This window comes from Centropristis striata, chromosome 17 (genome assembly GCF_030273125.1).
Source record: "Centropristis striata isolate RG_2023a ecotype Rhode Island chromosome 17, C.striata_1.0, whole genome shotgun sequence".
NCBI classification, from domain to species: domain Eukaryota; kingdom Metazoa; phylum Chordata; class Actinopteri; order Perciformes; family Serranidae; genus Centropristis; species Centropristis striata.
The window spans coordinates 19214958-19240686 of NC_081533.1; the positions used below are offsets into that span (position 1 = coordinate 19214958).

General features: G+C 40.7%; 1 protein-coding gene across 1 annotated transcript in view; it reads left to right on the forward strand.

Annotated features, from left to right (window-relative positions):
- Window positions 1-25729, forward strand: part of LOC131989755 (glucosidase 2 subunit beta-like) — a 176554-nt gene that overhangs the window by 104601 nt on the left and 46224 nt on the right. The window contains exons 11-12 of the mRNA XM_059355074.1: window positions 18519-18588; window positions 21792-21881. Of these exons, the coding sequence (XP_059211057.1) occupies window positions 18519-18588; window positions 21792-21881 (160 nt within the window). The remainder of the gene's footprint in view (window positions 1-18518; window positions 18589-21791; window positions 21882-25729) is intronic.

The window sequence follows — 25729 nt, forward strand, 5'->3', positions numbered from 1 at the left end:
TTAAAGGGCTCTCTGTAGGTAACAAACTACTCTCTGAAATGAAAGTGCAGTTACAGCCTTATGAAACTGAGTGCCCAGATTAGGCATAAATCACTTTCAGGCTTGTTTTGCCCTCTCAATCTTTACTCAGTATGGATGCCAGGCTTTTGTGTACTCAGCAAGCATGATAACATGCTTTTTTCTTTGTGCTGTGAAAGGAATATGACAACATGAAGCACTGTGATTTTTTTTCCATTGCCCTTTGAATTGTGTAGATTGAAATCATGTCTGTTTGTGTGAATACCATTTAGCATGCCATCGGCTTGAATCAGTGGAGTTGCTGCATGCACATAGCTCTGATTAACATACCATTCAGACTTTTATGCTAATGCAAATCAGCAGGAATAAATGAAAGCGTAACCTTAGTTGCGGTTATCAATGCCGTGTGTCAGGCAAAGGTCTTTATACTGTCAAAAGTAGCAAAAAAGGTAATAGGTAGTAGTCTGTGAATAACTTTGCTGCACTCCTAGATACATTTCAGTAAAATGTAGTACTGGTTAGGGTTAGTCTGGCTAACAGCAGACTAATCACAAATGAGATTAGTCTGGAAACCAGCCGTTCATTTCTCCGTAGAGGAGGCGTGGTTTACGATCCTACGGAGCCGTTTATTGGACGCTTAGAATGTCTATCAAAAGCGTCTGTAGGTAGCTCTTAGCCAATCAGATCAGTTATTGACAGAAATTGATGTTTGTTGTGTGTCTGTCTGTGAGAGTGTTGCTTGCTGCTTTGCTTCTCCAGTTCTCGCTTTCTGCAAAATTATTTATTTTCACGCCTTATTCCGCTTATTATTCCGCTAGTATCGGCGCTAGTAGCGGGGCTAGTTGGTAGATTAGTAGATTAGACTTTTGCCAAATCCTGTCGGAAGCAAGGCTAAAACATCCTTTTTGGTGGTGAAACAGGAGTGTAAAGTCAAACGTTGTTCTTCTTTTAAAATCAACTTTTGCTCTAAACTATTTAAAACACCATCTACAGCTAAAGAGAGTTTCGCGTCTGCTGCAGCCATGTTGGATCCGTAAGAAAACTACAAAACTACAAGCTTCCATCTGTCGAGAAGTACGCGTCATCCTCTTGCCGTCCCTCCCCGTTCTGTGATTGGATCCTAAAACAGGGATTAGAAACGGCCCTGGTTGCAAGACTGGATGGAGGTTCGAAATGAAATGCGAGCGCGCAAGGCAGTATGGGTATACCCAGGCTAGGTTAGGAAAATTTCCAATATATTCCCAGAAACAAAGTTTTCACAAATCCAGTAAAATATCTCAAAATGTAATATATGAATTGTCACAACATTTTGTTCAGACATTTGTGGTTCCCGGGTAATGCATGTAATGAATCTAATGAATCTAATCGTAACCAGAGCAACACATTTTTATAGATTGCCATAACATTTCGTATAGACATTAATTCCCCTCATGATTGATTGTAATTACCATAGACTGTATGAAACAAGTGGATGTAGCCATCGTGATGTCACCTATTGGTTTGTGGACTATGTTTTTAAATATTTTGAACTTTTAAAACATGTCCTGCTTTATCATCTATTTTACTATCTATGGGACCAGAACTTACAATATGACCATCATGCCGCATTGAAGAAGAAACTTGTGATTGAGACCAGGGAAAATGTTTACTAAGGTAATAAAGCAAGTGAGAAGTATGGTTATTTTCTCTATATTAAATTGGGCTTCTTTGTGCAACCAGGGGAGTCGCCCCCTGCTGGCCATTACAAAGAATGCAGGTTCAATGCACTTCTGCATTGGCTTTACTTTTTTAAAACCTGGAGGCTGCCACTTGGTAATAACTTTTATGATCCCATAGCTTTTCTTCTAGTGTTATAATGAAGTCAATATTTTTTTGAAGCTTTGTCAAATACTTCTAGCATGTTAGAATTGTCATTGTGAACATGTTGGGATGTTGATGTTAGTTTTTAGTACAGTCTGACAGAGCTGTTAACATGCTATACCTGGGATTCCTGCCCATCAAAAGACATTATAACATACTGTAAAGCACTATTCTGTGCACAATTATATTGCACCAGATTGCATCTGAATTGTTGTTTTGCATTCAACCCCACCACCTTTACTCCATAAAGGTTAAAAGAAAGGACATTTTTGCACGTGTTATGTAGCAATGTTTGGTGTTTACATAATTCAGAATAACAGATAGCACAGCGAGCCTGATTCTTCCATGTGGCTCAGTTGGGTAAAGGAGGATGACAGTGTAGCGTTTTTTTTTTTCCCTTTTCGTTTTGGGGTGTGTGTTAAAAATCACACATACGTGTGCGCGAATGGCGTCGGGTTCGCTCTCCTCTTGAGCAGAGAAGAAAACCATCTGGGATTGTGTTTGTGTTAAGCAAAGTGCAACGGTTTTCCCACTCTCTCATTCACACAGGCGCCTGGCATCATGTAGGGACTAATGTGGAATCTAAATCTGGACCTTGTTGATAGAAAATGGCAGGTCACACTGTTTGGCATGTGACTCTCACAAACCCCAGTGCAGGCAATGGTGCTAATAGATAATTGCTAGCTTAATAGGAGATGACATGTTGTATGATGTTGCACTCAGAGCCAGTGAGTCTCTCCCTAAATAGTTATCTTTATTATACACACAACCTCCATATCTTTCTATTTAGGATTTATAAAAAAAAATCCTTCACTTTTCTGCACATCTAATAAAATGTCGCTTTTGTGTGTGTGTAATTTTAAAATGACCTATGATAATGTAAATTGATTTTATCATACTACATAAAAGTAGACCTGCCACTGGCGGCAACAACATGTTTTCATTTGCATTACAGTCCAAGGATAGAAAAACAAGTCATGACATGAAAAGCAAGCTTTCTTGCCTCCTCTCGTGAACTTTTGTTCATGGATTGCAACGATTTGCGTGCAGAGCTTTCTGTTTTTCGCTCACACACACACACACACACACACACACACACACACACACACAGACACACACACACACACACACGCACACACACACACTAGTCCTCTCATAGACACACACACACTCATCATAACCGTTCACTGTGGAATCACACCCTTCCCCCCTCGCCTCCCACTCATCCTACTGATTGGAGTTGTCAGGAGTCAGAGGGTCACAGTAGACGATGTCAATAGGCCTCATTCACAAACACACACACACGCACACACACACACACACACACACACACACACACGGTAAAGCAATAAAGTAGAGAAGCAGACAAAATGACAGACAGACAGTAATACAGTCATATCTTAAGTGTGTATAAACACACCCTACAATCACACCAACACGTCAACAGCTGTGCATCAGCTCGCTCTCCCGCTCACCGCTGCCACGATCGGCGACGCCACTGAAGAGCATTCAATTTATATTCATTATTCACCAGTCAACCGCCTTGATTTCAGTGATTGGATATACCCTCCACCACCTACTGGCTCCTCCTCACTTTCCACAGTCCCATGGGAAGGCTCAATGTCTCCACTCAGCTCCCGGAGTGGATGGCTGTGTGAGTGTGAGTGTGTCTTTTATGTATGTTAAATGGTGCTGGGTGTGTGGCAGTAATAAGGCTTTTGGGATGTGAGTGGAGAGCAGTTGGGTTTTATCAGGACTTATGGTGAAAGGAAAAAGAAACGAGGCAGGAAAAAGAGCCTACAGAGAGGTTCAAAGTCTAGCACTTATACACAAATTAGTGGAATTTTTCTTTATTTTGGCCTCCTTTGTTAATCTACAGTTGTACTTTATTATTTAGTGCAGGGCTGTTGCAGTGTCAGTCAAATGCCACTTTCTACACCATTTTGATATGGACATAGACAGAAATATAATCTGCAACTGTTAAATAAATTACCATTTTGAGTTTATCCAGTCTTTCAAACTGTTGGTTTGTTTACAACCCACAGAGCTGAACTGCTGTGGCTGTATATGTCCAGAGAATGCTCCTAAAGCTCAGTTATCAGCATGTCCACGTGTCCTTAATTACAATACTGCATTAGGAATAAAGGCTAATACATACTCCGCAAAAACAGAGAAATTAGTTCTCTCTTCCAGGGCTGCAAGAAGAGAATTACGTCATTCTGTTCTTGAAACATCATCTGGGCAGAACTTTTTCTTGTGTGGTGTCTGACAACTATTGTGTGATTGGTCAGGAATTTGAATTTGACGTGTGCTGCAGTGGGAGGGCACTATGAGGACTTCCCGGGAGTTCACTTGAGTTTCTTGTGAAGTATGAAATGTCCTGGCCTGAACTAACTTTGTTCTTGTTCTTGCCACCTCGAGAAAAAAAAAGAAGAAATTCTCTGTTCTTGCAGAGTATGTATTATCCTTTAGGCTTAATTTGGAATATCCGAACAAAATATGTCATGACCTGTGTCATATCCGGAATATTGCCATGTTTGGAATAAAAGTGGAACATTAGTCTGCATATACATCCTCACTTTTCCAAACAAAAAAGTACCAAGGCTACAAATCAATACATGCATACATTTAAAAAAAAAAGAGCAAAAGTTCTTTAAATGTAGTCTGAAAAACCAAACATTAAATACTCCCTCCAGGCATGTTTTGAGACACTGTTTCCACTACGTAAGGACCCCAGATAGATGATTACACAAGATTTTGTAAAAATATTGATGAAAAACTCATAAGAAATGTAAAGTCTTTCCACTTCTCCTACCTCCTTCTTACCTCTCAGGTCTATTACAAACAGCTTCAGGTAACCGGTGAAACCACCAACACGCAGCATCTCAGTAACAACACACTAATCAGAAACAATCAAGTGCAGCCGAGCCCAGCTGAGAAGTAAAAGAGACGTTTGTTTGACGAGACATTGGCTCTGCTATCTTTATCTCTAACCATAAGCAGAGACAACCACACGCAGAAGCTCACAGGCAGTTTGCGCTCAAATTGTTCTGGGCACCTGTCATCCTCTATTATAATTAGCAAGTGGACGTCTAAATAATTGCCATCAGGCCGCGGCCGCTGTATCAGTGTTGGTAGCCAGAGCCCCGTCCCTTGCCTTTAGTTCGAGTAATATTTAAAGGGCCGGCACGCCTTCACAAAGCAGTGCCCTCAGCAAAGTCTTAAGCTGTGTATTCAGACAGCGACAGCATCTGGAGCGCTGAAAATAATTAACTGACACAAGAGGGTTTGGTGTTGGCTTCACCATTTGTTTTGTCCACACTTGTCCCTGACACACACAAACGCACATATGCGCGCACATACAGGCAGCTTTTGATCATAATTGTGACACTGCCAGGAGAGAGGGAGGTAACACACTTATCCCAGTAGGGATTGGGGATGGTTGTAAAAGTAAATGAGGCAGATGGGTCTGTCTTGAAGTGTAGTGTGAAAAAAAGAGAAAAGTCTCCTCTGAGGAATGAAGATGGAATAGTTAAGTTGAAGGACTGCACTGGCATGACTACAGTAGGAATATTATAGAATAAAAGTGTAGCATATAAATCTACAGAAATGGTTTTCACAAAAAGGTCCATAAATCAGTAATATCTGGCTGAAAGTTCTACACCATTGATGTGGAAACTGATGGAAACTTGATAAGTAATGCAATTTATAGCAGCTTGCGCGTCACGCAAAACGGACAGCTCTGCTCCGACTGTATGGAGAATTGTCTGTTGGTTCAAATGCAGGTGCAGTGCCATCATCCTCTCATTGTGGGTGTGTTTGTGTATGTGTGTTTGTGTGTCTCAGGGCCGAGCCTGCTGCTATAAAGAGCTACGCTCCAGGGCCGGTGGGAGCCGTCCCGGAGTGTATCGCCAGCCGTAGCGTGACGACTTGACTCACACTTGTCGTTCTTTCTCTCCCTCTTTCCCCCCGATTAGACTGATGCAGTGTGGAGATGTATGTCAGGACCACACACACGAACAGACACACACACATATATATATAGCATATTCACAGAGAGCCTGTGGGAAGACCATAGGTCGCAGGCTTGTCTCCACCAACCCCCTCCTTCAGGGGCATTATAGCTGGTTAAGGTCACTGCTGCTCAGCAGCGCCCTCGCTGTGCTGATAGCTGCGCTGCTTAGATTAGCCAGTCAGTGACGTTTAGATTAATCCAGCAACAGCTGACATTAACAATAACACACACACTCTCCCTTCCCCCTCCTCCATATCACCCTTCCCCCTTTACTCTCTGTTGTTCTACAGCTACCTCTCTCACACTCGTAGTCTTTGTTGTTATCTCAGTTGTATGTGTCAGCATGTCTGTGTGCATGCACACGTGCACGTTTGTCTCCCTCTCTCGCCTTCTAATTCTCTAATTTGTCTGACATGTCCTGAAAAGCCCCCATTTGGAGAGACATTAGCATAGCACCACATAGAGTGCAGAGGTGTCTGCAGGAAATCACTTCCTGTACTGAAACGGACAGAATGGAGTTCTGTCGGTGTCCCCTGAAATGTCATGCTAAACATCCAGTGTCACTTATTCTAACCACCTATTAAGATCCAGGCACAGATGTTCAGGCACTCTGGTCAGTTAAAAGTGTAAAAAGACAGTGTGAAAAGAAAAAAAACTACATTAAGAGTCTTGAATGTCTATACAGGCTTGTTGTGTGACGGTAGTTGCAGCTCAGCGAGTTCCTGGCCCAGCCTTTTCTGTGTGGTCTATTTTCCTTGGTGCCTGCTCAGCAAGAGCTCTCCGTGGTGCTGACTTAGTCGGGGCAAACTGGTGCTGTCCATGGTGCTATCATCACTGGTCCTATTTCAGTTGGTCCTTGCTGAGCTACAGCTGACTGTGTTAGCTTTTGTCGGCTCTGTCCTTTGTGCTACCTCATCTGTTTCTCGCAGAGCGCGTGCCATCCGCAGTGCTAACGCTGCTGGTTTGGGCCGTGATGCAGTGTGAGCTGCCCAGTAACCACTAACTGCAAGCAGAGCCCATGTCTGCCACAGATTATAAGCTGCTAACTGCCACTCTGGATCCATTTTCTGAATCCTCGGGAGCAACCTTTTTTATACCCAGCTCATATCCTGCCAGTTAAATGCATATCAGGAAGCAGATTTGTCATTGCTCTAGTTTATGGGTTCTATCTTCATGCAGGCAGCGAGTGGCATTTTCCTGAGATGCAGTGAGGATTTTTTCCCTGTGACTCACTGTCCGCTGCAGTAGGGGGGAGTGTCACTGGCAGTATAGTGGCGCCTGCAATTTTTGTTGACCACATTTTGCGCCATGTGATACATGGCAGGTCTGGAAAGAATGCTGCACCCATATCTGTGCTTTTTCTTTACATTAATTGGTTGAGGTTCAGGTTTAAGACCTCTTTATTCATGATCTTTCTTTCATTATCCATATTTCACCATGTGACAACTCCATTTGCACATTGCACATTTTTACAATAATGTCAGGAAGCAGGAGTTAAGATTAATATCTGATTCTTCTGTTGTCATTAGTAAACATAGTCTTCAGTGTTTCTCACAAACATCAATTTGGCTTATGATATTAAAGTATGTACAGGGTTTTACATAGGAAACTGTAATGCAAAAGTCAAAGTACGGTGCGACTTTGATACAGTTGAGGAAAAATCAAATGCATAGAATATATTTCTTTCACTTATTTTAAACGGACAGTAGCGCATGTGTCAAAGACAGAAAAAAATCTTCTTGCAGACTGAGGTACCAAGTTTCAACTTGTAGTTACAAGCTATAGCGGAGCTATAGCCTACTGTGTTGCTACTGTTGTAGGTGTTAAATTGTGTAAAACATGTTCTGGGCTTCAGCTAACATTTGGAAAGTCAGTTTGGAAGAACAGCCGCCAAATTTAGTTACTACCCCCATTCAAGTTAGCATAGGTAAACCAGAAGTCCTTGTGGTTGGTTAAGAACAGTTGAATCCCCCTTTCCCATCGAAATATATAAGAATGGCGGCAATTTTGGACCAAACATGGAAACAGATCGTCATGCGTTGACAGTTCCAACTGCAAGCATTCCCACACAATTACATGACTGAAATGGTGCATCCATGGGGCAAGCATACTTAACAGTCCAGTTTTATTTTTGTCGTGCTTCTTGTTTAGATGTTGCTGCTTATGGTAGCATAACCAAATTAGCTCTGTACATATGGGTTGTGTGAAGTTGGGTTCACTTTGATGTAATGAAAAGAGGTTGCAGCTAAAGATATGAAGGCATATCTAAGAATAGTAAACATATAAGGGATGAATAGTCATGTAAGAGCAAGAGAGAGAAGATATAAGATTAGATATTCTCATGTGTGCATCAAATCAAACATTAATAATATTTAGGTGTAATGCTTTCTAACAGTATGCTAAATTTAAATTGCACTCCCACAGCCCTGTCTCCCACATACACTGGGGTTGACCAGGGAGCTTTTCTAAGACAATGCATCTCAGCACTCAACAAATGAATTGGCATGTGAGGCAGCGGAGCTTCACTGTGTTAGGAGAGCGCGGGGATTGGCCCTCCAGCAGGTTACAAACCTTGGCAAGGGCTGATGTTAATTAAAGGCTCTGTTCAGCACTTTCCAAATTAGATGTTAAATGTTAAGCAGGAGGGGTTTGCCATTAACGTGGTTCCTCTGCGAGACCTCTGACCCCGGCTGAGGGCGACGCGTCCTTGAGACATAATTGTGCTCACCTCGAGTGCTAGTTCAACAGAAGGAAAAAAGGAAGAGTCAAGAGAGGAGAAGCTTCCTTTTGCTATAGAATAAGCTACCAGTACATTTTCCCTCTTCTTCCATTAAGCTGTCGAGAGGTTGAAACGATTTGCCTCTCACCCTCTTTCACCCTTGTTTGTGTGTTTTGATAGCCACAGGAGGATTGTATTGGATTGCAACCATTTGAGGGATACGCCAAATTAGCCTGTTTTCACTTATCAAATGTTGGAAGTCTGATTTGAGCGGCTGCCAGCATTCTGTCTCTTATGTAGTCTGAAATAGATTTTTCCTTTCCCAGCTCCTGAAGCTAACAGTGTTTGGCACCGTACCAAGATGATCCCAGATAAAGATATTTTATGAGATGGTGCAGACGAATACTCTCCAGTGTGCAGCCCCAGTTATGTCGAGAGCTCTCTTTTGTCTGCGTGTACTTGTCCATCACACATTTACACCATTTCCCTGCATCTACTTTTATTATTCATGTCACATGACTACTCGAGTACACATTCAATCATTTGTTGTTTATTTTTAAACACGACTCCCTCAGAGCCGGTACAAATCGATGTTTTTGATGCTAACATCTACATTTAGGCAAGAGGAACTGATAAACTCGTCACATCTCACGTGCAGCGGATGAATAACCTGTCATTACCACAGCCCGACTGTTCACACAGCTGCGCAACCACCTATTGAGCCCACTCCCTCAGCAGACGCTTATCATCACTTGCAAAACCATCAAAAGGGAACATGTTGATTTGTACATGAGAGTCGCATCCTTCCTGCTATTACAGTATGTTGCAAGATGACAGAGTTACCCCGGAAGGGGACCAAGTCATGAGCAGAGGAGACGCAGAAGTAGGTCAGCTCCTAGGCGTTTGTTACATCATACATATTCATAAACAGCACCCAGTTGTTGCAGAGTGAACTCACTCCGCACAGACTGTTTATTCTGTTCATTGGGCCCCCATCTCCGTTAAAATGTTAAATAGTGATTACGCATCACAAAGATAATGTGAGCAATTGACTCTGACTGCTACATTTACATGCATTTTACTGCTATTATGTGAATAGTATACAGTTGTTGTCCCATATTAGCACCGCTTCATCTCAGTAAGTCACGCATTAAAAGATCAGCAATCTCTCATTTACATAGAAGACTTAGGATGATACTTTATTTAAAGGACTAGTGTGACATTTTGAGACATATGAGAGTTAAATGAGAAGATTGATATTGCTCTTCTAGCTATCTGTTAAGTATTAAGCTACAGCAGCTAGTTAGCTGAGCCTGGCACCAAGACTGGAAGCTGGGGTAAAAAGCAAGGCTGGCTCCGTACAAAGGTATGGGGGGAGGGGGGGAGTTATGTGCCAGACTATACATTGGCCGAGAGCTGTGACTCTGCTGGTTTCTTGGCAAGTTCATGATAGCGACAAGACTCCAGGAAGTCACCGCTCCCAGCCAAGAAATCTTCTGACACATGATACCCTGTACATGTCAATTTTACACCCAAGAAAGCATTTTTCCAAAAATGCAAAACTGTGACTATCTATACTGTTATACTATCCGTCTTTTTTTTAGTCTGTAAGATGCAAGAAAGAAGAAAATAGAATCACAGTTTCCCATAACCCTAATCTTTGGACCCATCAGATATCGGTCTGGTATTGATTTAGCCTCTGGGGGAAAGGACTGATGTGTCTAGGGTTCTGGTGTAGCTAACAGATATCTGGATAATGATTATCTGGGCCAAGATCTCTTCTCCTGGCCAGTCATTGCTTAAAGTCTGAGTAGCACCATGAGATGCAAACAATAGAGTTGAGAGACGATGTCTACAACCAGATTGTTTTTCTGCATATGAATACAGATTCATTTTAAAAAAACAGTTGATAGCCAATAGGGATGGGTGTTTGGAAGTTACCTGCCAACTCGATTATCTATAACGTTAACAATCAATTAATCGATTAATGGCCATGTTTTACACATACTCCAGTATGTATAAAAACATGTATACATGGGCAAAATAATAATATATATTAGGGCTGGGACTTTAACGCGTTAATTAAGATTAATTAATTACACAAAAATTAACGCGTTTAAAAAAATTTACGCATTTTAATCACACTTATTTTTGCACGGCGGAACGTTTGTCACTGGATGAGTTTCAGGCGAACCGATTATACTGGAGCACCAACTAGCGTTGATGAGTTCAGACAACAACAAACCACAGTGAACATGAAGGAAGAAGCTGATGAGACGCTTTGGTTGGCCCCGTGGATGATGGGACATTTAGTTACTAAAAACCAACGGATGGAAGCGTCGATGAGAGTATGGTTGTGTTGCTATGCAACAAGGAATTCACATATCACCGCAGCACATCCAGCCTCAAGTATCACCTCAATGCTAAACATATAGCAGCTAGCGGCTAGTGTGGTAGCTAGCGTGGATTGTGTTTTACTTAAAAAAAACTAAGTATTATAGTTTACAGAAGGTCTACCTACCTATAGGCTACCTGAATTTATGAAATGTACTATATTTCTAAATATGCTATTGCTACAGTTAATGGCAAAAATTGCACTGGTCTGTTGGACTTGAACAAAAATAAACAACATTTTTGTTGCTTAAGCTTATGTATTCAGTCATTATTCAATGGTATACTAAAAATCCATGTGAAAAAAATTACTTCTCACTGTTCTCGGGTCAAATATTTATATGCGATTAAAATGCGATTAATTTCGATTAATTAATTACAAAGCCTCTAATTAATTAGATCATTTTTTTAAATCCAGTCCCGGCCCTATATATATATATATATATATATATATATATATATGTATCATATATACAGTACTATGCAAAAGCTTGTTTTGCTAACAGACGTTTTTATTTTGAAAGGACAAAAAGAGACTTGATCCTGTCAATTGTAAAATTAACTCAACTGAGATTAAACTGTAAAGATAACGTCAAGAAGTTAAATGCTTTATGTTTTATCCCCCGAAGAGGGATGAGGTTAGTTTTCACAGTTTTCACAGTCAATCTTGCATATTTATGTGTTTTGTGTTATAATAAGTTTTGGATTAAAGTCAGTATTCATGCTGGCAGGGTTTGATATAGTAAGCTAGTTTTGCTCAAATTAATACTCTTGTATTTCTGTGTTTTTTATAATTGTTATTGCAAACTGTAGCTTTATCCAACTTAATTCTCAGCTCATTGACTTATTCATGTACAGCTGCAATTTGAAAATACACAGATTGCTTAAAAATTCCATGCGATCGATCAAATTCTTAACCAACATTAATCGATCGTCGATTAATTATTCCCATCTCTAATAGCCAATGGGTTCTGAAATTGCATTTGGGCAAAAGCATTTTGCCTCTGGTGCGCTCTACACGGACTGTAACTTGCAATGAACCAAATGTGATTGGTCAATATAACTCTTACTACAAACAGAAACCAGAACGCTTCAATTACCGAGTTCTGTATTCATAAACAGATCTGTTTACAGAGATTACCCTGAAGCCACGATATTATATTATTATTATTATGATATATCTTCAGTTACTTGTTTTGTTCTATAAAATGTTCAGTTTTCAGTGTTATAAAATACAGGAAAGTATCAAACTCAACTCAACTCAACTTTATTTGTAAAGCACTTTAAAACAACCACAGCCGCCACAAAGTGCTGTACATAAACAAACAGAACAGGATACAATAAAATAAATAAAACAGGAAATAAACATTAAAATAAATAGATTCATTGCTTTTTAAAAGACAATTTAAAAAACAATAAATAAAAGCAAACCATAAAACACTACAAACAAGAGCAGAGTCTCATGCGTGGTTAAAAGCCAGGGAATAAAATAAATCCAAACTTTGCTGTATTTTAAACCGTGTCAGTATGAGTTCACACAAAACAACATGCACACACACACACACACACACACACACACACACACACACACACACATATATATACACACACACATGCTCGTCATTCTCCGCATCGGTTTATATAATTTGATATGATGGCAGTTGTGCCGTGAATGGACCCATTCTTAATTTCAGCGCGTCCTATCTGTGGTGCTGCACTTGTCCTTCAGCCACTGTGGATAAAAAAGCGAGTTGCAGGAGAGTGTGGGAGACTGAATACAAACTGAGTCAGTCACAAGGCTATGAATTGCACTGATAGTTCAAAACATGATGCTATTTCTGCCAGCTACTGTTATTCACTCAACCCTAATATAATCAGACACTCCAACACAACGATTATGCAGGGGGCGAGATTGACCTCTCCTCAACTCCCAGCAGCCTGTGCTACAGTTTCAGAATCATTTGTGAGATTTGGGTGGAAAAAGAGAGAAATAAAAAGCATTTCTCTGTTTTTCAGCTGTTTAATTTGTATTCTTTCTGTTTGAATACATTCTATTTAAGGTTTCAAACATTTATTATTTTTTCTATAATATAACACCTCTTTATTACCTTTTGTTGGATAAATTATTGAAGAAAAAAAGGGTAATTAGCACCTCTGGGCGGTCGTGTTTGATTCTACCAGGTGGCTATTAATGCAACTGCCAGCCCTGTTGACAGTATCTGAAAGGCCTCTTGTTCGTTGTTACCACCTGCCATAAACATTTCATTACAGCAGTCCTCAACCTATATTTTAGCCCTCCCCACTCCCCACTCTGCAGTCAGCGCAAGTTCGCCAGTCAAGGAGAGAAAGTGAAGGAAACGGAGAAAATGGAGCTGAAGAGAGGGACGTGAGGGTGACAGGGGGACTCTGAGGAGCTCATGCCGAAAATATTGAAGGAGAGGAGAATGTTGAAGTCAGAACGAAGAGAAAAAGCGGGTTGATGGATGGGGGTGAATAAAAGAGGTTGTGAAGGAAAGTGTAACGCGTACTGCCAGCTTTTATTTTAAAGAGCAGCTTTTACAGACAACAAAGCAAACTCCTACATGTGCCTTTTAGTCGACGCAATCTCGCTAAAGGTGTCTGTTGCTTGAGTTGAGTGTGAAGTTCAAGGGTGGCCTCGCTGCATTGCCCTTGTTTCTGTTAAGCATCACCGCGGCGCGTATCGCACCGGGCTTCTTTTCTTAGCGCTGCAGAGAAATCGCCTCGCTTATTGATCCATTCGCATGTAAACAGAGCATCTCCGGTCTCCGGCTGAAGGTATGTATGCACAGGAGATTTCCGGCAGAAGATGGCATATTCTATACAGCGTGTTTCGTCCTCTTCTATTTTTACACGTGGCCTCTGTGATTTAAAAAATCCCTCTTGATACGTACAGTGCTAAAAGCGAAGTGCAGTACATTTGTGGTAGTGGAAAAGTGTCATCCACTGGTCAATTTAGCTTCCATTTGTCTGACATGAATATCCCCTAAATGTAGAGAAAGAAGACTTTTCAGTATAACAAAGCATTTATTCCTATGCATGACAATAAATAATTAGGTTCAAGCAGATAATTAAAGCTTTCTGTGATTGCATGACATCCATTGACCGTATGTATGTTAATCTAATCCTCGCAGTCATTAGACCTTAAGCATGTTTTTGTTTTTTTTGTTTTACTGTACATGGGCCTCAGGTTATGTCGGCCTGACTGGTGCAGAGACCATTCCAGAGGCTTTCCTCGCCCTGTGTTCCCTGCTCTGGGTACTTCTGTACGCCTGGCTGCTCTCTCAGTCTTTCTTCTCCCTCCCTCGGCTCCCCCCCTTTACCGTCACCACTCTCTCCATATACGACCGGGCTGCTGCAAGGGGTCAAATGTCACCCACTTGGGATTCTGCGTCTCTCTTTGTCATTGCTGAGCCTGATGATTGGTGTGTCTCTGAGAAACAGAGAGAGAGAAATAGGGCAAAAGAGGGAATCTGAGTATGCAGGAAAGAACATCCCAGTGTGTGACTGTGATTTTCAGTTTAAGGGGATCGAGGGTGGGTTAGGGACGGATCTCCCTTCTCGGTTCTATAAAAATAGCTGTTACAGCATGGGAATTCACAGCTCGCCTCTTGGACGCATCACATCTGTATACTGTTCGGCAAGAAAAAGGTGCTGGGGGAATTGTGTAGGGGGGTATCTTTATGGGCAACCAGTTGAGACCACATGCAAGAAACATGCTAATTGGTATTGAGACCAAGGCGGCGACAGCTTCCCACACAGTCCTTACCACATACACTTTCTTTTCTGTTGCCACGGCGCCGAGCCCAGCGAGAGTTTCCTCAACAATAGAGATGAACCTGTCCACTTCCAGAAACCCAAGTAAATCCCCAGGTCCATCAGCGCTAGACAATTAAACTGCTGTCGTCACTTCTATTTTGTGCCATCTCCTCTCTTCTCAAGTAAAGACACTGTGGTCGACAGGGTTCACCTATGAAGTCATTCTGTTTATTGTTGTTAGCCTCTCTTGATAAATTGATCCCCTTGATTTAATGACAATGTTGTTTTTTTACTTAACCAGTTCAGTGGTTAAGTGGGTTTAGAAAGCTACTTGTCAATTTTTACCTTCACCTACACCAGGGGTTGGCAACCTTGATGAACAGAAAAGCCAAAAAAACACAAACAATGTCTGTATGAAGCTGCAAACATTATTTTGAGCCTTGCAATAAAGATAAAACAGCCTACTTAATCAAAATTAGCTTACCAACATTACTAATAATACATAATGAGCATATCTTAATATGAACTTGTCACAATGCAGCGATGACCCAAGTGCAAATTCCAACAGGGGATGCCAACAGCGGTTACAAAAGAACTCCGGTCCTATCTATCTCAATACAAAATGAGACAACTTCTTACTTTATTACTGTTAAAGTGTATTTATTACATCCGAAAAAAATCTTGTTCTTGCAGCATTCTGCAAGAAGAAAATAAATGATAAAGAAGCTTATGATTCTTCACCTTACCTTTGGCTAACATGGCGAGCTGTCAGGATAAAAGCAAAACAATGCGTATCACAGCACTGTGTTCATCTAAACAGCGTGAACTTGTTTGCTGTGTTTTCGTCTCAGAACTTTGACCCTTTCTCCGTGTTTCACATTTTGTTCATTTAAAAATGTCTTGTCCAGCGTTCGGTTGTACTAAAAGACACTCCAAGCAGTCGACTGTTCAGTTTTTCCGGTATGTAATGTACATTTTTCTCCCAGTTTAAAAAAAAAAAGATGTTAAAGGACGTAAAGCAAGATGGCAACAGCTATAACGCTGAACTGGATAATTCAAACGGGCAGCCCACAAACCAATGGGTGACGTCACTGTGCCTACATCCATTATTCATATACAGTCTATGGCTGGACACCAAAGAAATATCTCAGGAGATTTGGAATCACAGCTAGCCTAGCTAGGGAAACACAAAAAATTTAGAAAATTTTTAAAACGCAAAATTTAGAGGTTAAGGTGCCGGGCCGTAGACTTTAATGCCATTAATAAGGTTGCATCTTTTACAATTGGATACAAATTGTGTTTGGCTGAAACCAATAACAAATGGAAATTAAAATGTAAAGGAAAAACTGTTTTATTTTGTAGGATTTTCTTGCCACAGCCACAGGGAGCCACCACAGATGGCCTGAAGAGCCATATGTTGCTCTGGGGCCGCAGGTTCCCTCCCACTGTCCTATACAAATTGTTTTCTTTATTAGCATTAACAACTAGCCTGGCTAACACCAGACTAATCACAAATGAGATTAGTCTGGAAACCAGCCGTTCATTTCTCCGTAGAGGAGGCGTGGTTTACGATCCTCCAGAGCCGTTTATTGGGCGCTTAGAATGTCTATCAAAAGCGTCTGTAGGTAGCTCTTAGCCAATCAGATCAGTTATACCAGATGACGTATGTAGAGCAACAGAAATTGATGTTTACATCTGTGGTTTACATAGCCAGACTAGCCCATCTCTACTTTGAGGCTAAAATGCTCAATTCTGCTTCTGCAACATTTTTCTGCAGCATGTTCACATTCAGCCACACACATCCACTGATTTTATGGGCAATAAACAAGCTGCTGCGGCTCTCTCGCCGGCTCCGCTGTCCCCCGGCTCGTAGCGAGATCACCGGCGTTACGGTAGCGGGGCTAGTAGCGGGGCTAGTAGCGGGACTAGTAGCGGCGCTAGTTGGTAGATTAGTAGATAAGACTTTTCCCAAATCCTGTCGGAAGCAAGGCTAAAACATCCTTTTTTGTGGTGAAACTGGAGTCTGCTGCAGCCATGTTGGATCCGTAAGAAAACTACAAAACTACAAGCTTCCATCTGCCGAGTAGTACGCGTCATCGTCTTGCCGTCCCTCCCCGTTCTGTGATTGGATCCCTAAAACAGGGCTAAGAAACGGCCCTGGTTTCCAGACTGGATGGAGGTTCGAAATGAAATTCGAGCGCGCAAGGCAGTATGGGTATACCCAGGATAATTAACAACTGGGCAGCCATGCAATCCAGATGCTGTTGACTCTTGATTATGCACTCCAGCATCTTTTTTTTGGATGTGCCTTTGTGCAACCCTGTTTTGTCCACCTTGCTCTCAAAGTTGCAACAAACTGCGCAATATGTGGAATGAAGAATGGTTAAAAGGGACAGAGAATTATTTATTACTTTTATTTATTATATTTCGTCATATGCATGAGAAAAATAAGATGGAGCAGAAGATGAGGCAAAATAAAATCCCTTTAATAAAACCAACAGACACTTGAGTTGCTGGGGTCATTTGAATTGTAATACAGTACTTCTAACATTGCATTAATGCACTGCTACAGCCTTAGATCAATAAATGGTAAAGAGACAATGTCGTGCATGAATGTGTGTGTGTGTGTGTGTGTGTGTGTGTGTGTGTGTATGCTCTATTATTATGGAGTCTAGTTAGAGCCCGAGGGGTCATTTCACATGCCCCGGGCAGTCAGGCAATCCTTATTGTTGAGCCCTGCATAACACATTACCAGTGACTGAATCCAATGTCATTTAAAGAGGCATAGCTAGACACACACCACATGTGGGTGCAAGTGTGTGTTTAATTTAGATGGTAAAGGAGCAAATTTTTAAAAGCAAAGAGGCAAAACATTTGCTTGTTCCATCCTCTTTAATTTGAGTTTAAGTTCCCCTGTACTATTTTTTTAATTTCATTAGATTAAATTTTACAAACACATAGAGAATTATGGCTCGGCTTTACAGTTCTCATCAGCTTTGCAAAGTGTTTTAACGTCTTTCATCTCATTGTTTGGTTTTATGGCCTAAAAAAACTCTTTGCTCTTTCAACCCTGTTTCCAGCAGGATCAGAAGGCAGTTTTCAAGTTACAAAGCTCTGAAAAAACTGACACTACACATTACATTACCTGCCAACACTCAGTGGCAGAAAGAAGAAGTAGAAGTTGAAGATTGGGGAGCATTTAGCTGCAAAAGAGCCGGAGATTTCCCTCAGGGGTTGTTGAAAGCTAAAATGGAGCAAAAAAGGAGAGGGAATTATGTAAAGTGGACAGAAAAATATGTGAACACAGGGTTGTTCATATAATGTTTTACTTACAGTTTCATTATCTTTTACCTGTCACAGTCACTTAGAAGGAGTTTGAAAATCTCTAGCTTTCCACTAGAGTCTGACATCTTGTCATACCAGGAACATACGAACGTGACAAAGAGAGACTAACATCTCATCGCTGTGGCCACCTCTGCTGCTCCACACTCCCTCTGACTTCTTTTCTCTCTCAGTTTCAGTTAACACAATTGTCAGTGTAAAAAGACTAATAAGCCTGCGGGCCTTTCGGCAGTTACCACACCTGGAAATAGCATTTTTCTGTTTATATGCAGCCTTGCTCCTCTCCCAGTCCTAGATATAACAGCCTATATTAAGTGCCCACTGTTTGGCAACACGCAGCTGTTGAGATGCAACAGCTCCGTATTGTTAATTTGTGTGACCTTTTGTTTTGTCTAGCTGCAGAGTGGGAGGCTACAAATCTGAAGAAGGTAGAAGAAGCCTATGAGACAGTCAACATGGAAATAAGGTAAGGGAGGAATAACAAAGAAATAAAAGCAGAGGTTAGCTTCAAATGGCACATATTTGTGGCTGAATCCTCAACATTTTGCACTCTGTGTGGACGGTGAATTTAATTCTCACATTGCTATCGTAAGCAGGGCGGCATGGTATGTAACTGGGCCTTAAAATAGACTATCCGTCTGTGCTAAAGTAGTGAGGAAAGCTGCTCAGTAATGAATTTGCACTGTGTGATACCTAAGGCTAATTTTAATGAAGATAAACAAATGCTATTGGTTGCCTACTGTGCTCTGGTGGGTATGCCTGTTCCAACTTACTTTGAGCAGAGGATTGTCATCCCGGGTACGAATTATCTAAACTTCTTTGTGGCATTTTTTTAAAAGACAGACAAGGCACAAATTAGTGCAGCAAACGCTGTAATTATTTTGTATTATTGAAAAAAAGACCTCCTGTCACAACAAATTAGCTAGGCACTTTCACTTTCCATCTGGAAAATCTGTCAGCATCAAAATGCTGCATTATTTTTTATATTTTTTTTATATTAAAGGGATAGTTATATATCAATGTGGGAAACAACCCACTTACCACCCCGCTTTAAAAAATCTGAACAATGCCTTTACATGAATTGAGTCTGCAGTGTTATTTTTAGGCAACATTATTGTATACAGTCACACTTCAACATGCTTGAGAAGAAAGAAAAAAACCTGAGCAGGTTTCGGGCGATAATTCCTTTGACATGCTTTCGTTCCCTCTCAGATCTTTTCACAGAGCTCTGAGCCAGCCAGCAATAGCTGCTAAGTAGCTAGTGTGGCCCCTAGGCCAACAAACTGTTCATTACAGTAGGCATAGAGGAGAGCCAACCACAGAGATGGCCGTTACCGAAAGGTCAAGATTTTTTTCCCCCCTAAACAAACGGCCGCATGAGGGGAAAGGAGCTGGCATGCGTCAGTTGCTCTATTTCTTCATTGTTCACCTTGCTTCAATTGCTCCTGGTCAAATTACTCACCATCATTTATGTGTGTTGGAGTTTCCCCCATGTTCTCTGCAGGCCATGTCCTTTGTGCAAATGGTAAATGGACTACACTTATATAGCATTTTTCTAGTCTTTGCAACCATTCAAAGCGCAGCATCAGGAACAATTTGGGGTTCAGTATCTTGCCCGAGAATACTTCAACATGTAGGCTGCCACAGTGAGGGATCGAACCGCCAACCTGCCGATCAGCGGGCGTCTAATCTAATAGTCTAATAGTCTAATATTAACATCCTACGTTCAGTGTTAATGGAATGTAATCTCCATCCACAGCATTCAAGATGAGCCAAACTAATGTGTTGTACACAAAGACTGTATATAAATAATGGACATAGTCACCGTGACGTCACCCATTGGTTTGTGGCCCGTTGGAAGCCTCGAGTTCAGCGTTATACTCTTCGACACCAACCCGACTGAGCGAAGCCGCTGCTAATTCATGTTAGCATTAACTGTGATGTTATTTTTGGCTAGCAAAAAACAAAAACAAAATGTATCTTTCTTACCTCAGAAAACTGAGCAGCGACTCCTTGGAGTGTCTGTTTGTCCAACCAAACACTGAACAAGACATTTTTACTGAACAAAAACGTTCAAATAAACTGTCATTAAGTGAAAATACAGTGAAAGGGTCAAAGTTATGAGACCAAATCGGTAAACGTCCTCTTTTCTATCTATATAACGTTATATATAACTTTATTGACACGTTGCCGTGGATACGCATTGTTCTGCTTCTCTCCTGATGACGGCTCGCCTTGTTAGTGACCTGTCAATCAAAGGTAGCCCCGCCCCAAATCATACGATTCTTTATCTTCTATTTTCTTCTAAATGGGGCCATTATTAGAACTATTGACATCAAATTGTCTTGAAGATGATTTTTTACTAGTGATTGAGACCATAGTGTTGTCCTAAAAACAATTTCTAAGGTAATAAATCAAGTGAGAAGTTTTCTCATTTTGCACTGAAATGAATGGGCAGATTTTTTTTGCAGCCAAACTTAGCTTCCCCTGCTGGAATTTTCGGTAGAATGCAGCTTAAGGCACTTCCTGGTTTGCCTCCGAGCTCAGACACGGAGACTGCCGCCTGGTTGTTCATGTCGTGTTTGGATGCCAGTGTAAGCTCGCAAAGCCACAAGAAACAATGTAGGGAGACGATGTAGTCCACCATAGTTATTATTATAGTTAAGGAGAGCAGAGACTTTTCCAGACATATACAGTGACGTAATGACATGACTCTTGAGCCTGTGGAAAAGCAAACAGGTTATGAGACAAGTTCAACCAACTGTGAACCAGCACCAGCACCTAGCAAAAGTACTAGGCTTGTGTTGGTCTAAAAGGGCTCCAACTGAGCCACAGCACTGGTGCATTTGGGTCGTCATGCCTTTTAAAAGTAGAATGAAATTAAAGTGTTTTCCTTATTAGTCCGCACCTTTTATTCTTTTAGTGCACTGTAAAGGGTAATTTCCACAAAAAAATGACTCTGTGCATGAATGTTACGACCCCTGCCCTGCAGAGAATCACGAGCACACACAGTTGCACAACTTGCATTGCTTCTCTGACCCTGAATCCCTCCGTGCCGCCCGCCCTTATCAACCTCAAGCGAAACAATCACCCTCTCTAAACATTTGTTAACCCCATTAGCAATTCTGGGTTATGAATATGGAAATAAGGGCCTGCGCACCGTTAGAGATAGGGCTCAGTTCCCTTATTTGCGATTAGTGAAGAAAAGCAGCCCTCGCCAGCTCAGATAATTGGAGACACTGCATAGAAATGGGCTTTAAGGGGGCCACCTCATCAACACACTATTCAAGAAGTCAGTCACTTAAAGCAGCGAGGAATATAAAGCTACATTGTCAGCACAGTTAGGAGTCATCTAAAAGTTATTAAAGCAGCTTGTCAGGGACTTAAAACAAAAGGCCTACATCCAGAATGCTCCATAACAATTATTGAAAGGAACTTTTGTGCTATGTTTGCTGCAGATTTTGGTATAAAAATCATTACATAACTTCTGTTGAGGCATATTTTAAAACCTTTCCTTTATGATAGCTGAAATTATTTGCTGAAAACTGTACCTCTAGTGTAATTAACATGTGCCATGGTGTCAGATATCAGCAATAACTCAATTCCATAACTCAGAAATCCAGCTGGAAGTGTTCTCATTGTCTAATACATTCATTTTGGCTTTCTCAGTGATCTCCGGAAGAAGCTGGCCATAGACTATGGACCAGATTGGGAGTTTCTGTTTTTGAACAGCCAGTGTTACAAGCTGAATGTTTACGAGTAAGTACTGGTGGATTTTTTTATTACTTTTTTCATTTATATGCTTATTTTTTGTCTGACATTAATATGGAAACTAGTTCTAAAATGTGTGGTTGCGTGCAAAAAATACAGTGTCATCATAATAACATTTTACGAAAACAAACACTGACAGGAAAATACATTTTCATGGTTTTGACAAAAGATTCTCATGAATTGTTAAAGCTTTTAATAGTAATGCCTGCTCTCAATAATGGAAATCACAGAAAGCAATTACTTGTGCAATACCTGTTCTTTGCGGGAAGCCATAAAAACCACTGGGTAAAAAAGTAAAACAGCGTCAAAGAACCATCACAAAATCAATATGTTAATCAGAGGCTGGATCTTATTTTGAACAACTGTACTAAAACAAATTCTATCTGTAGCAAATGTGAACAATCTCAGCAAAGATCCACCATTTAAAGTTGATAATTTGTGAGCTCCAAGTCACCCTGGAGAAAGCCAAGCAGCTAAATCAACTAAATTTAATCAACAGAATGAGCTTCTTTTACTCTCTCCCGCTGCATCCCTATGGCCCCTGCTGGGGTAGAATCTGTTCTCCTCAGGATTGCTTGCCAGCTGGAGCTTTAGAAGCCTGTGGGTGGTTGCAGTTTTGAAAGAAAATTATCTGAGATCTGCACTGAGATCTGCACTGCAAATACATTTTTCAGACATCTTTGGAATCTGTGGTTTTCCCATGCCCTTATACACCAGTGTGATTTGTTTGCTTAGTTTGCCATTTAGGAGGCAAACTCTGAAAAAGGAAAGTTGCAGTTCTTGTACACGAGCCAGAGAAATCAATCTGAGGCGTTTACTGTAGACGGTGTTAGATAACAATATTACACATTGGTTTGTGAGATGCTTTAATGTCATGATGTAGGGATGGAGAGCTGGCTCCTGTGATATTGATCGTACTTTACTCCTGGAAATGCTAAAGACTTGGACAGATTCACATGGTGAAGAAACAACAGTGGAGGAGAGCTATGAAGGATTATAACAAAGACAATGGATGATTGGCTCATCAGCAGATGTATGTAAGCATATACAATCAAGCCTGTCAACAAACAGTGATTGGCCAATCATACCAGTTACTGCAGACCTGTTACACCTGGATTTTTGGGGACTTTTTTTTCAGTCTTGTGTTGGCAATTTGTGTTTTCAGGTCATATTTATGGATCCATCCACTATGTAGCATTCTGTCACTGTGTTGTAGCTTGACCTGAGCAAAATGTATGCTAACATTAGCAGCACTGTGTTATGCCCCAGTCTAGGGGGCCTAGAGCACAACATGAAAAGGCCCCATCTTCCCCATCTCCCAAGTAGCCACAAACAAAGATAAGTTTGAAGAATGGGTAAATATTTATTTACAAAGAGAACTTAGGTAAATACAAATATTCTTCAACTTAGGGGTGGACTAAAAATGATTAAAAATAAGAAATGTCCCTGAGAAACCAAAAGATACAAAGCCTTACCTCCCTACCTACTTAAACAGGAGAAAACGAGAAACAAAACCTGGCAACCCACCCTTACTGCTCAAAACAAGGGAATTAAGTCCAAAACCACAAGTTAACGCAAACAAAAGGTGTTAACCGGTTGGGAGACGAGGAGGATGAGGAAAATGCCTGCTGCCCCTGACGGCCGCCATCTTGGCTCCATTTAAACCAGGTGGTTCCGGCTGCAGACAATCCCGGTCCAGGCGTGCAACCTCTCCACCAATTGCACCACGGCTATGGCACACTCCAATCTGCATGTAAAAAAGGAAACCAAAACAAAGGGCACACATACAAATGCAGTTTGCTAAACAATAACTATAATATGACCACAGTCATAACAACTATCATGCTATTTATATTTTATTTTGGAACATTAATACTCAAGCAACTCTTAACCCTTTATCAGGCAAATAACCATACTTGGCAACTTGAGCAGACATCTATAACAGGTCTCCTCTCTCTCTATGAGCTCATAGAACCATATTTCTACATCACAGATAGTGACACTGTGGCATCTGACCAATCAGTAAATCACACAAGATTCAAGCTTTCCTTTATTGTCATTGTATTGAAATAGTATACAACTAAATTCACGTGTGCTTCTCATATATAAGGTGCTTTAAAAAAGACATTCAGACATTACACATATGTAATAAGAAGTCTAAAAAGATAATAAAAAGTAAAGATAATAAATAATAAAGTGGTGATGGATGCAAATTATGTATTATTGTCTTTTTTGGGTTGCTGTGGGAAAGAGACTATAATAAATATAATAATAATAATAATTTGTATAACAACAGCAGGAGTACCTTTTTTTTTCAATCAAAGCTCCATAAAAAATAGCCTATGAAATAAAATAGGCCAATCTTTTTCTGAAATAAATATTTTTTTATGAGAAAAGAATAACAAACATTACAAAGGAACTAAATATGACAAACCCTAGTAAGGACAGCATTTATATATAAAGAAAGAAAAAACAACAACTATACCGATATATGTGATATGGTCTAATTCCATATTACATTTAAACATATATTGATATATCTTTTATATCTGTTATGATTTTGCTCACAAGTGCTGTTATTTTTTTTTTATCATTAGTTGAACCTTCAATTTTGGTACTGTTTTTTTCTCTTCTCTTCCATTAGAAATCAATCAGTTTCAGGAAATTATAAATTATAAAGACAGTTTGCAGAATCAAACCACTAAATTATAGCCATTTGGATTAAATGTTTAGGAATAATTGGTCAACACTTCTGCCATGTGAGAATGGAAGGCTTGACAGGCATTTCAACATTACTAAGGGAATAATATTAATTACAGTATGTAGCCTTACAGACACCTTTCCCTGACCAAACCAAAACACTTATAAATAACAGGTTATGATAGTAAACAAGTTCATAAAAGCTGTATCACATTTACCTATTTCTTACACCATTTGCACAGAAACCCAAAGTGCACTCTGTTACCTTTCTCTCCCTGCCCTATTGGTATCATACACTTCATGTTATTTTTCATCCTTCAAATGACTGAAGAGCACAATATCCACCAGCGTCAACTCAGTCGAAGGTCCTTTGACCTACCAGCACCCTCTCAGCAATGTACCAGTTCCCCTCCCTGCCCCCCTTTATCCTTGCTGTTCGCCTTGAACCGTGATCCTGAAAAGACGTGACATTGACAGACACATAAACCAACGGCTTTCTATAACACTCCCTCCCATGCCCTGGAGTAGCGAACCAGCAGAGCTACAGTTCCTCTCCAATAATGGAACAGAATTGCACACTTCTCTCTCCAGCTTCTTGATCATCGGTTGAAACCGCCTTACGCTCGCCCTCCCTTATGTTTAGATCTCTCACTTTTGATTACATTGCTCCCTTTTTTTTCCAGCCAATATCGAAGAAAAGTGCCCGCAGCCATAAAAGTTTGCCGAGCTGAGAAGCTGCCTGTCTTTAATATAAATAATAGCTGTGCATGTTTAAATGGATGAAATGCAACTGATGCTGGCGTGGGGTGTGGCGAGACAAAAGCCTTCAAACTCTACCTGGATTATTTGATGACAGTGACACGTGTGGAGCAAGTTAATGCATTAGACAGCCCTAATGGAGCAAGGAAATAGAAAGAGCTGATTGCTTTGTAGACGATTCACAGAAACTGGATTTGCTCCTGTTTACTTTCATACTGCAGGCCAAACTTGTTAACGTTGAAAGTGTGTTTCATTTCCATCTGAAGTGTCAGCTGAGATTTCTCCCTTTGTCTGTCCTTTTCCCTGCACCTCTTTTGTTGAGTTATTCCTTCAGTCTTGCTGTTGCCTTGCCTCATGATGGTGTGAATCACTTCTGC